General features: G+C 40.1%; 1 protein-coding gene across 1 annotated transcript; it reads right to left on the bottom strand.

Moving 5' to 3' along the window:
* Positions 1–4,834: 4,834 nt before the first annotated feature.
* On the bottom strand, positions 4,835–13,194 carry LOC117550890 (C2 calcium-dependent domain-containing protein 4C). The gene is made up of 2 exons (XM_034223462.1): positions 11,492–13,194; positions 4,835–10,541 (listed from the first exon to the last, which is right to left on the bottom strand). Exon 2 carries the CDS (start codon positions 10,487–10,489, stop codon positions 9,248–9,250), a length of 1,242 nt encoding a protein of 413 aa, XP_034079353.1. The 5' UTR covers positions 10,490–10,541; positions 11,492–13,194; the 3' UTR covers positions 4,835–9,247.
* Between the last annotated feature and the right edge of the window lie 412 nt (positions 13,195–13,606).

Genomic DNA, 13,606 nt, shown 5'->3' with positions numbered 1-13,606 from the left:
ATGAGAAGAGGGGACACATGTTGATGTAGAAGAGACATGAAGAAGAGGGGACGGACACAAGTGTTGATGTAGAAGAGACATGAGGAAGAGGGGACACATGTTGATGTAGAAGAGACATGAAGAAGAGGGGACACATGTTGATGTAGAAGAGACATGAAGAAGAGGGGACACATGTTGATGTAGAAGAGACATGAAGAAGAGGGGACACATGTTGATGTAGAAGAGACATGAAGAAGAGGGGACACATGTGATGAGAAGACGAGACCTGAAGAAGAGGGGACACATGTTGATGTAGAAGAGACATGAGAAGAGGGGACACATGTTGATGTAGAAGAGACATGAGAAGAGGGGACACATGTTGATGTAGAGGAGACATGGAGAAGAGGGGACACATGTTGATGTAGAGGAGACATGAAGAAGAGGGGACACATGTTGATGTAGAAGAGACATGAAGAAGAGGGGACACATGTTGATGTAGAAAATACATGGAGAAGAGGGGACACATGTTGATGTAGAGGAGACATGGACGAAGAGGGGACAACATGTTGATTGTAGAAGAGACATGAAGAAGAGGGGACACATGGGTGATGTAGAAAATACATGGAAAAGTGGATTTTACATAATAGGTGACCTTTAAAAAATTAATGTCAATACATAACCAAAATACTTCCCATTTACAGCATGTTTTCCAGAGTATGTACCAAACTTGTAAAAACGTATCACTGCAGAATTGTAATATTTATGAATCTTTTGATGCCACTTATTTTTGGCCCACCAAAGTCATCTACTTAGGTGTCACCATCTGTCATAATACAATGTCTGCCACCAGCTTTGCGAGGAAATACTTCAAGATTTCAAGGGCTATATTGTCATCTGCACGACAGATACACATTTAGTGGTAGTTTTTGGGAAAGAAAATCTAAACCTCCAATCTCCTAAGATTGTGCATGTGATATAATTGTGCAGGTAAAATGCAGGAATATGTGAAATGCATGTGAAATAGAATAAGACAAAACAGAAATGGTGCTCTGTAAACCAGTGATTGAATGTGCCGGACGTTCAACAATCACTGCAACATTTTGAGTCTCAGCATGACAACTTTAATTTGATTAATGAAAATTATTAAATGTCACTTAATGACGCTGTTGTCAGCAGACAGATCACAAGCTGTCACGACCTCGACAAACTAGAGAACCCAAATGCACGACCCAGAGACAGTCTTGAATGTAACAAAAAATGTATTTTTAATTTCAAAGAACAAAAAATCACTTTTAACAGAGTAGGTACTGGAATAACAAAAGTAGTGATGTTATGTATTGCACCGAGGCTTCGGAGCGTGTGTCGAGTAATCCCCGAAGCTTTTTGTGAAGCATGTATCGAGGCTTGTATCGTTTTGGGCCAGTGACGTCATCGATGACAAACGAAGCCTCGCTGCCTGTCGATACCACGTGACTGCTTCAGGAAGCGATTCAGATCCGTTGAACCACAATGCTCATAATAACCATGGATGTATAATAAGAACCATATTACCCCTCCTGTACCCGGGCCCGGTGACACGATGGAATTAAAAGAGCTCAGACCCTCACTTATATGTCGGAAGATGTCATAAGTATAAATGGATACAAGCATAAATAAATGTAGGCATAAAAACATGAATAAATAAATACAGGAATAAATGTGGTCCAGTGTTTTCAGTGAGATTCGGCGTGTGTGCTGTGGCTCAGCTGGAAAGCAGTCGACTCATGACCGCAGGGTCCCTGGTCCAACGACTGAACAATACGTCTTTTTTGTTGTTTATAAAAGCTACAGCTAAATGAGATAATGTAGTTAATAAATGTATTCTTTGATATGGTTTAGCCTTTCTCCGGCTACAACATGGTTACATTTACAAATATTATTAAGGAATACCAATCCCTCTTTGCAATGTTTACCACCCTCTTTAGGATTTTCAATCACAATCATTCAACTGGAATAAAAACAATATTGTTAACATGAGAATATGATTTAATGTTGGTTGTTTAGCGTTATTCTAAGGCTTTACTCATTGGGAACTCGGTATGAGATAGACTATCTCATACCGATAGAGCACACTGTTGAGATGTCCAATCTGCCTGTTTTACACACTTTGACCAACAGGGGGTTTGTGTTCAAATGAAGCCCATGATGAAGCCTTGTGAGAACCAATTGGCTGGAAAGCTTCAAAGCGTCATCACTAAACAAAAGGCGCTCACAAGGAGGAAAAAACTAAGCGTAACAAAAAGAGAACTTAAGTCTACAAAAATAACAAAACCTGACATAACTGGAAACGATCCTCTCTTTGCTGAGGCCTGGCACGACCATACGTGTGAAACAAAGACGAACTGACACAGGACAGGGGAAGACAGGACTATTCAAACATGAGGTGAGTGGGAACAGGTGGAAACAATCAGGGGTGGGGCTGACGATGGCGGGGAAACACACAAAGGGAGGAAGTAACAGGGCCTGAAATGAGACAAGAGGTAAGTACAAAATAAAACAGGAAATGGAAAACGAGACATGACAAAAATAGACAGAAATTACATGACGTGAAATAACATGAAAACCTGACTAGACTTGGAATGACAGACATAATACGTAACTAACAAAGTTGACGAGACACAACACATGCAGTGTACTTGGTATTTCATGAAGTGCACAAGGACACAACGACATGCAGACTGCAGTGGGACTCGAACTTGCTATCCCCTGATTGGAAGTGCAGAACACTATTCAATGAGCCACAGCCTCCAATCCTCGACCGAGTCTCTTAATACTGACCAAATTGTAATTTAAATAAATCTTATGCGTCATTCGATGTCAGTTTTAGTTTGTTGTCTTGGGATAAAACCTAATTGTCAACACAAGTCAACTCCTCCATGATTTCATTAGAAAAGTCTGCCAGTGATACTACCACTTAAAGAAGAGCACATTGTTAAGTCTTTGGGGGAAATTGATTCAGCTTCTTTCAGTGGATGCATTTCAATCGCTTAATTTGCACCAGAAAGTCATCTCGTTTTGTCGATTTATTTTCTTTTTACCCGTTTGAATTAGTTTGTATTCTTGGCGACCATTTGTCGTTTTAACTGCATGTTTTTGTAATGCTCCAAGTCATTTCCCAATTTCAACAAAAAGATCATATTGAAACAAACATAATGCAGATTTACCTGAACTTTGTTTGGCATTTTTGGCCTACAAATTATGTATTTTTGAACAGGAATATTATTTATAACATCTGTTTGAAAGAATGTAAAAAGGTGATATTACTTATATATGTATAATCCAAAAAAAGATAGTGTTTTTGTCAGGGTTGGGGAAAATAGTGCAGTTAAAAATACAAAAAGGTTTGGTAACAAAAAGCGAGCTTTATTAAAAAAAAGCAGAAGACAGGAAAAACAAGAAACTAATTAACAAAACCGGGGAGCACAACAGACAGGAACACACTTACAGGGAACAGGCAGGAGACATGGACAAGCATAGACGAGACGAGGCAGGGAACATGGACACGAAGAGACGGCAGGTAGCAGGGACATGAAAACGACGACGAACAAACATGGAGCACAGGGGAAAACAAGACTAAATACACAGAAGGGTAATCACAGGACAAGACACAGCTGGGCAGGGGAGGCAGAAACACAAGGGCAACAGGTGAACACAATCAGACAATCAGACACACCAGGGAAACTAAAGACAGGGAGGCAAACACAGGTACGATCAGACAAGACACAAGGAGGAAAACATTTCAAAATAATAAAGGCGGAAAATGAAACAACATAAATCCAAAAACCATGACAGTTTTTTTCTTGTCATGTCATACTCAAAATCATTTCGAACTGGACTGGAATATGTTCTATATTTACTACGGGGACTCTGTACTTGCCGCTGAATAAAAGCTTTTAAAGCAAAGAGTTATTTTTATAGAAATAGCTCCTTCAGACCCCCCAATAATTTCTGTGGAAGGGCTATTTCAAAGATCACTTATGTGCCATTTATACTGCCTGCAGTCTTTGGTAAAAGGACAGGAAACGCTGGAAAAGGAGCTGAAAGGAGTGATAGCCACAGTCTATTTGAGTTAAAGATTTTGAAGGGTGCAGCATGTAGCTAAATGATATGAAGGATATCTTTAGCACTAACATTTGGAACAGTTAGTAGAAACTGTTTGTGCAATGAAAAGACTGCATGACTACAGTACATTTGCTTTATTTCTGTTCAATATATATTGTTTTTGGATAGTTATGTGTGATCATTCATTACTATTGTTTACCATAACGTTAAATTGTATTTTCTGTTCGAAAAATATGTGTTCTGACTTTTTGAAAAATATTTTCATCACACATTTTACAATCCTTAACGATTGATTTACCATGTGTCTTACAAATGCCATCCTTTTCTTGTCATTGGGACAAAGCATTTTTGTAATTGACCAGTTCTTTTAAAATATAACGTAACATAAGAAAAGGGAGGATTTCACATCTGGTGATTTTAGGTTATTACGGACCAATACATCTGATTTCATTTCATCAGATCTATTCTTTCATTATTGGCGAATACAGTAATGCAACTCGAATTCATCACAACTTTTTTTATGTAACGTAAAAAGTGTGATCATTTCTGCTGCACATTTATCAACATTTAATCCTTTGGTTTATCCTTATAATAAAAAAAAGGGCCACATTTATAAACACATCTTGAATGAAAGATATATATATATATATATGATAGTATATTACTGACCAAAACAGCATATATCATACATATCATATTATTGATAGTACTGGAAATCGTGACACTTCGAATACAAAAATGACATAAGCAGAGATGCTGTAGAACTTTTCCTTTAATTAAAGTTTTTCACATCCACAAGTATACAAGCAGACAGTCAGAGGTTGTAGCATCACAGTAAAAAAAAGGGATCTAGCTGCACAATCCAGACTCACAACAGAAAACAGCAACAGCGTCTTCATCTACGTCTGGAAATAAATGAAAGATTTCGGTGTCAAGTAAAGGACAAGCACTTTTCATTTTTCAGAGAGATCCTGCCAAGACATTCAGACTCGAGCCTATGTACAATATATTTTAAACGTCAATGAAAAACAACATCCATCACTCTCACACACAGCGGCACTCACACTTTACTCAATTCTCATTTTAAATGTTATCAGTCAAGTCTCTCCCTATTCAATTAAACAGCTATTGAGTGCGGAGATACGAGCGGATTTCCCAGCAGCAGGATGACAGGAAAGGTGATTCCTGTAATTCCCCCGTTGCCAAACAAAGATCAACATTTTAAATAAACAACCTTGTTTTGACCACACAATGTTCGTGACTCTGGGAATAATGGTGTCTGTTTGTTGGTTCGTTACCATTACGTTTCTCAGAGGGAGAATCCTGATTGCTTTGTTGGTTGTAAGCTTGACAAACACGTCCACATTTTACAATATCAGAACACCTGCAAAGATTTCAACATGTAATCAGGAGCATTAATTGCATCAACAATTGCTTTTTGACTCGTTAGTATTCAAGCCCACTGACAGTATGATCCATAATGCAATTTTGACTAGTTTCTAATAAAAATATCAACAATTTATTTCTTATTTGTCAAAATGATAACAAAAAATATGTGACTTTTATTCAAATTTAACAACAGAAATATGTAATGTTGGAATTGTAACAAATTAAACTGCAATTCAAAATCTTGAATTGCATTTCAGATTAAATTCAATGGTAACTAGTCTTAACATTTAGGGGGCTTGAAAACACAATTGTGTCAAGGCTATAATTTAGTGTGTATTAATTAATTCACCCAATATAGTGCATTGTTAATTAGCTTTAAAGGTGCAGGTAGGCATATTATTTCAGTATTGTTGTAGAAAGTACAATAGAAATGAAATGTCTACTCAAACAGAGGATCATTTTTCTTGGTTGCAACAACATTGTTTCCAATGGCAAAACCTTTTTTCCCCAACAGTGATAAGAATCAAAATCATCATCATTTTTAAACCGTTTGTTTTTTATGTGTGTTTTCTCAGAAGCAGTCAAGTGTGCTTATCAGGAGTAATCTGCTCTTAACATTATTAAATATATGTATAGATATATGTGGTAAACCTCCGGCTCAGCTTAAAATCTATCCACAGAGCAATCAGAAGTGAACAAACCAATTCAATAAATCCAATGTTTTGACAAAAGTTGTCAAATGTAATGCTTTTGGGGGTTTCCGACACACTCCCCCCCCCTGCCTGAAACGCCTCAATTGGACTTCTTTGTTTACATCCGTAAAATAGTGACATCACTATGTAACACCCACGCTCCTATTGGCCAGCGCTCCAACACATTGTACGTGATAAGCTAAGTGGCGGGACATCCCTAAGCGGTTGACCAATCACAACAGAGCATGCCAGCTAACCAATCAGAGCAGACTGGGCTCTGGTTTCAGACAGAGGGTGAAAAGAGGTGCTGCATTAACATTAAAGCATGGAAACATGTCACAGTAGAGACACTAAATACAAATATGAACCTGAACCTGAAAATGAGCAGAATAGGGCCCCTTTCTTCCATCTGTCAGTCTTCATTGTGATTGAAACGCATTAGACTTAAAAAGGTGTAACGCTGATATAACCTCCTAATATGACTTCAGATATGTAAGCAGAGGTAATCAGATTACTGTTTATTGTTTTCCTCTCTGCATTTCCATTCTATTAAATGATAAGCCACATAAGCAATTGTTTCTAATAATACAAAACAGAACTCTATTTGAATCAACAATATTTCAGGTGTAAAAAACATTTGTGTCAGCAGTAAATCTTCATCTAGAATCAGAGCACATTGGACTCACCACTGCACGATATGAATCCACTGAAAGTCACCACTGAAGTATGTTAGTCATGCTATAACTGTACGAGCAGGAAACAGATCACTGACTTTCACACCAAAACAAAGCCGACCAGCAGTTTCACTGTGTATAACGAATATATAGAGAGAGCATATCAACAACAGTGCTACAAGGGAGCGACAATCACCAGGTGAGAGAAAGGCTCTTTGTGTGTGAGGCGCCTCAGTAATTTGCATCTCTGTGATGTCTCTGATTTATTTTCTGTCTGCTCTCATAATCCAAAGAGCTGCTTTTTACGTCAAAACACTCAATATTGTCTTCCTCGTTACCTTGTTTTCCTTATTTGACTCTTGACATTTCTACCTCTTCCCCTTGGGCGTAATTAAAGTTGAAACAGGCGTAATTAAAATGCCTCTCATGATCACTGCTCACTCGCTGGTGCATAATTGGCTGACAATCGTAGAAGCTAGTACATTATGTAGATATATATACAGTACAAATCCAACAAAAGCATTTTACAAAACATGTCGTACATAGAAAACATAGGACAAAATGTCATGCTAATCAAAACACACACACTTTCTCTCATTCTCACACACACATATACATCGTAAGGCTTTAGGGTTTCATCACACTTTGAACATTTCATGCAAACACCAGTATGTCAGTGACATGTGTGCCATGCAACTGTTACTACAGTGCTCTGTTATTCTCATATGAGACATTTAATACATTAACATGCACACAGGTACTGTATCTGCCAATACTGGGACTAAGGCAGCGGCACTGGTTGCATAAATGGCCGACTGTTAAATTCGCTTTACATGACAGACAAGTGTAGCTTTTTAATCAGCTAATTTCTTGTCCCATTGAGATCAAAATTATCCAACAACTGGAAATATGTGAAGTGCTTTAGAGAAGAAGGTTGGAGAGGCAGATTTCAATGAGGCTGCGTGACTGCCTGAAAAAAAGGGAAACTAAAGTAATCATCTTGGACTGTGAGTCTGTGCAGAATAAGACGGCGTTATGGAACCGGTCTGAATGCAGAGTGAAGACGAGGCGAGAGCTCGTTGCCTGGTTGCACGAGATTTAATCAAGGTGCCCACAGTGAATGAGGCCTTCGTGACAGGGTGCAGTGGATCGTGCTCACAGGTTCCTCAAAAGGCTCCAAATATCTCATCAGCCAAACTGAAATTGAAATGAGGGAACGTTTATCATATGTTCTTCCTTTCAGCTCCAGATTCCTCCAGCCTGTGTGAACTTATTCTGGACAATGAGTTTTGAAAACCTAGATTTTATAGAAAATACAAAGGGCGGTAAGAATATTTGGACCTGTTTCCAATAGAAATTAGCTAGTTTGTAAACGAGTCTCTCAATGTTGCACGAGTAGCAACCTTTTATTTGTATTTAGCTTGTAATACAACTTGGAAGATAAAACGGGTAAAACAATCCTGCGCAGGTTTCAAGAAAAATAAACGTAGTTATTTTCAATTAGCAATCCTCATTCTATCGTTGGTTTTTCAATGTTCTGCTAAATTCAAAACGTATCAATGCACCCACAGATGCTGTCAAGGAGACGATCGCTTCAAAGCAAACTAGGAAGTAAACAATGCAGGATTTGAACTTATAAGTAAGTTACACCTCAAGGATTCACACAATTCATTTAAGTTAGAACAACTGACTTAAATAAAACGTGTGTTTGCGGGAACCTTTACTTTAACGCTTTGTTAAAATAACAGGCACAACCTAGACATTTCCTGGAACTCTTCATCCCGTTAATAACTATACTGACAGATTGTGGCAATTAGGGCTTTGCATTATAATCATTTTTCAGATCTGCATGTAAATGTGCCTATTGTTTGTCTGACGCCCACCCATGCAGGAGGACTGGGATCAAAGGTTCATTTGCACATCAGGATGTAGTGCCACTTCAAAGCTCTGATTCACAAAAGCATCTTTGTGCCGAACACGCCGCGCAGATAGTGTAGCTTCACATCCTGCGCTGCTGTGGATTTATGTCCCATTAGAATGATAAACACCACGAGGAACACAGTAGTGCAGGGCAGCGATGGATGCACAGATGTTGTGCAACCTTTGAACCAGTCAAGGGAGTGGGCTAGAGGGTTGGCTTTCATCTGTGAAATTCATCTGCTGCTGTCGAGCCAGGCTGGGTTTAATGAGCAGAAGGAACCAGGGAAACGTCCAACACCATAAATCCTTACATCAAGTTTCCTTTGATGACTGGTGTAAAAAGAAAGTCTCTATTTCAATACTTCTTCTTCATCGTAAAGTCCACTCTGTTTACATATATTGGAATAAAAACAGTAGTATGAGTAGAAACCAGTGCATACATCTAATTTGTCGTTCAATCTGTGTCCCCCCCCCCTCTGACCTCCAGGTGCTTTACACCCCGGAGAGCAGCTTGGTCAGGAGCACCTCTCGCTCCCCCAGCAGGTTGTCCCTCTTCAGACTCGTGCCTTTGTTCACCACCTTGAACTTCACCGACAGCTTCTTCACCTGCACGGCGCTGATGGAGTCAAAGAAGAAGTCCTCGTTGAACACCGGGTTGCGGCTGTTCTTGATGATGTTGCTCCTCTGCTTCTGCATCTTTCCCGGGTTCAGGTACACGGACACGCAGCAGTTGATGCTCTTGATGTCAAAGTGCTTGTCATAGAGACTCTCCGCGGCCAGAACGCGGATCAGCAGGCGGGAGGTGCCGGCGTCGTAGTTGGCGCTGATCCTCATCGTCCCACCTTTGTGCAGGTTGACGGTGTGTTCCCGATGGTGGTCCGACAGCCCAGCCCCACCGAAGGAAGGACCGTGGAGCCGCCGCTGGATGTTGGGGCTTGGTTCTGCCGAGCTGCACTCATCAGTGGAGAGGGAGCTATGGCGAGCGAACGTCCGCTTGACCTTCACGACTTTGGCCTGGGTCTCCTGCGTGAAGATCTTGAGCAGCGAGGCCGAGCGGGAAAGCAACGGAGAGCTGAAGGGCGAGGACTCTGCGGAGGAGCAGGTGTCGCTCTCGCCTCCGCTGAAGTAGCGGTACGGGTTCATGTGGGAGCTGTTGCAGTCGGCGGGGTTGAGATGGTTCCCCGCATCGCTGCTCCTCCCGTGGGTCCTCCTCTGGGTGTTCGGGGAGGAGATGGGGCTGCTGAGCTCGCAGTGGAAAAGCGACTCTTTGCGGCGAGTGTGAGGGCTTTCCTTCAACGTCGCGAAACCGTACGGTGTTTGAGTCTTGGGAACGTAAGGCAGGGACATGGCGGTTTGCGACTGAGGGTCTGCGTTGGTGTCGCCAACATCGTCCGCGCTCTCGATCTGGATGATGTGGCGGTTCGCGGCTCGCAGAAGGTTCTTGGTGTCGCCGGCGATCTTGGCCACCAGGCGGGGACTCCTCGGGCTGCTGATCTTCCTGCCGCCGCCATTACTCTGCTCCAACGCTGCTGAAGGTTGAAGAGTCTCTTTGGGTTTCACTTGAAGAAGCTCTGGCTCCGGGGCGCCGCTGACCAGCTTCGGAGGAATGAAGAAGTCCGGGATCTGGTCCGGGGTGAGGACGTTGCTGTAGGGGACGCCTTTCCTATCTGCGTTATCGCCCTGACGCAGCACGCTGGTCTCCACCGAGCCGCGGATCTTATCCAGAACCCACATGGTCCCACCGGACTGTGGGAGGTGTGGGTGTGTGGAGAGCAGTCAGGTGAGTCTGCAATTATAACACACAAAGGAGCGAGGGAGGGAGTAGAGGATCAGAGGGTTAATCCACAGGAAGAAGATGGATCAAAATAAAGGTGTTGCAGCTCTGACGATATGCACAATATGATGAAAGTATTTGAGGGATTAAGACAGAATAAACAGGAAATGTTGCAGCTGCAGCAAACTGAACTTGAAACGCTATTGACTCCAGATGCTGTGAAACTTAATCTTCAAAAAGGCTCTTTGGTGATCTGATTTACTCAGCTTATTACATTTAAGGGATCTAACAGATACAGGCAGCGTTGGGAAGACTTTTAAGAGACAAATGATACAAAACCAACCAGAATGCAACTGTTTTACAATATTAACTAAATATAAAAACAGTCATAATTTATTTTAGACGGCAGAGTGGCTTTATTAATTGTTAGAGTAAATATAGAGCCAGTCTTGGAATAGATTAATACAAAACAAAAAAGGTTCTTTCCTATTTTTAAATCTTGATATTTGTAAATATAATTCTTCATTAGTTATCATGATTGTTAAACATTAAATAATGATGGTACCTTGTTTTTTTGCATGCATTTTATTCTTAAAACTAAGACAATTCAACGTCATGAGGCTTTCTGTTATACTTAAACAATATGAGATGGAGAAAAAATACATCAGAAGAAATTACTTTATGGTCGATTCGAAATAATTAAATCACATTTATATTTATTAACTAGCCACAGAGTATATCCCCCTTCTTTATATCATATTGATATATCAGTTTTAATCATAAAAGTTGGAGAAAACGTTCAATAAAAGTTACAGACGGATATTAAATTCAACAGGTGCCGGAGCGTCTTCCTCCAATTACGCAACCCTCCGTTTTCCAAAACCTCTAACACCCCGTGTCTCTGAGCAATCTGATCCAACTCGCTGCTCCTGTCTGCAGAAATGTGTTAATAAAATACTCACAGAAGACACTAACTCGTCTTAGTCCACTCGCTCCGTGGCAACAGGTATTTTCTCCACGGTAAGCTGTGCGCTGCGCGGCGCTGCTCTGCGCCTTCAGTCGGTCTCTGCTGCGGAGATCCGGGCTTTATATCCGGCTCAGGCTGCAGCTGACCAATGAGATCAAACTGCGCTCCATCCAGGAGAAGTGGACAAAAACATACTGGTTACATATCAGAGGAATCTAACAGGTTACATGTTTAACCTGCAGCCACAGATCCAGTCACAAAGTGAACCTGGGAAAAAGATTTACTGAAGTACATTTAGAGTTACTTATATTAGACTATTCTGTATCTCTTTTATGCATGGTTTTTATGAATCTGTTATTCCATTATGGTTATTTATTGTATTCCTTTCTGGTGTCTTATTAGTAAGTGTTGTAAAGAATTGGCTCTGTGTCTGAAAATGTGCTACATAAATAAACGTATACCTTACCTTGCCTTAATATTGTATGCGTTATGCTTCTTCTACACTTAAGACAATATTGTACTTTTTGCTCCACTAAAATGATTTGACTGCTTTATTAACTTTACAGATTCAGCTCAAATAGAATATATAATAAATACAAGTTTACATAATTATAGGTTAAGACATCCAGCAGCAGTATACATATGTATAAAAATTAGCTTCACCTTTACCAGCTGTGACGACATATAAGACATAATAACCATATCATTTAACTGTATGATTTGAAAATGAAGGCAAGACAATCTTTACTTTGGTACTTGACGTGTATTTTGATATCAATATATTTATATATTCATACTAAAGGAACAGTACTGTATACATTTACTTAGTAACAGAGTATATACAATCAACAGAGGATTTAGAATTAGCTTGATGTACTTGTACATTGAGTATTTCAAAATAACTTTATTCTTTGACAACTCAGGAAGACAAATTGTAATTTCTTCTCTACTTCATCCATATGACAAACACAGAGATGGGGAACTTAGAGTACAAATGTGCACATTGTACAATATAAGAGCCAATATGAAGAAGAATACAACCCTTTGTTCACTCTGCTGCTGAAGACACACAGTACAAACACACACATGTATTCAGATATGCACAACACATACATATTTTCTATGGAGAGGTGTCAGAGCAAAGTGGCTTCCAGGTTTTTCCGGTGCCATTTGGGAGGTTTGGTTTCTTGCTCAAAGACACCTCAGCAATGCCCAGAAGATGAACCGACACCTCAGATACCAGTCCACACTCCTTTTGTTTGGTCCAATCGGGACTTGAACCAGCAACCCTTTAAATCCCAAGCCAAGTCCCTACAGACTGAGCTGCTGCCACCAATCATACATCTTGAGTACTTTTACTTTGGGTGATTTGAGTATATTTCAAAGCCAATAACTGTGTACTTTTATTTAGGAGTAAACATGTGAACTGACGTGTCACAGAGTATTTCACTGCTGTTGCGTTTACTGAAGTAGGTTAGGTTAGGTTTTAACCACCTAATTTTTGTGAACATTATGTGCTGCAAGTGTCACGAAACGTGGGTATAAAAACAAGGATATCCCAACCACAAGTCATCTTGTTTTCTTTTTCCAGGGGTAAAAACATTGTTATTTGATTTCACTCAATCTCACACGGCACTCTCACTTTGTAGCTTTCTATGGAGGAAACCATTAAAGCAGGGCCGAATTCACCATATACATTGGGGGGGACACATCCCAATGTATCTCCCCACTCAAAAAGTCCCCCCCAATAAATAGCAAAAACATTTTATTTATTAAAATAAAATTGCTATTCTATGACTTTTTTATTTTGGATATTTGTATACTTGAAAATCTTTATTTTCTGTTATTGTGAACTTCACCAAAATGATCTATTCTTTTCATATGTAAATTGGTTCCGCCTTGTTTGTTTATGCATACCTTTATTTTGTACCCGGGGGTGTATTTAGCTGTCGCACGTCTGAGTCCAGCTTCAGTTAGCTTGATGCTCCAAGCAGGTCAGTCATGTTTTAATTTGCCCTCCATCAGTTCTGGTATCTTTTCTAGTTAGCCCTAAAGTAATCTAAGTAATTATTTTATTTCGTAATGGTAATGTTAATGAACCCTCCGGTTT

Source organism: Gymnodraco acuticeps, unplaced genomic scaffold (genome assembly GCF_902827175.1).
Source record: "Gymnodraco acuticeps unplaced genomic scaffold, fGymAcu1.1, whole genome shotgun sequence".
NCBI lineage: Eukaryota > Metazoa > Chordata > Actinopteri > Perciformes > Bathydraconidae > Gymnodraco > Gymnodraco acuticeps.
Note: the sequence above shows the minus strand (reverse complement) of the source record. Positions and strands in the feature narration are given on the sequence as shown.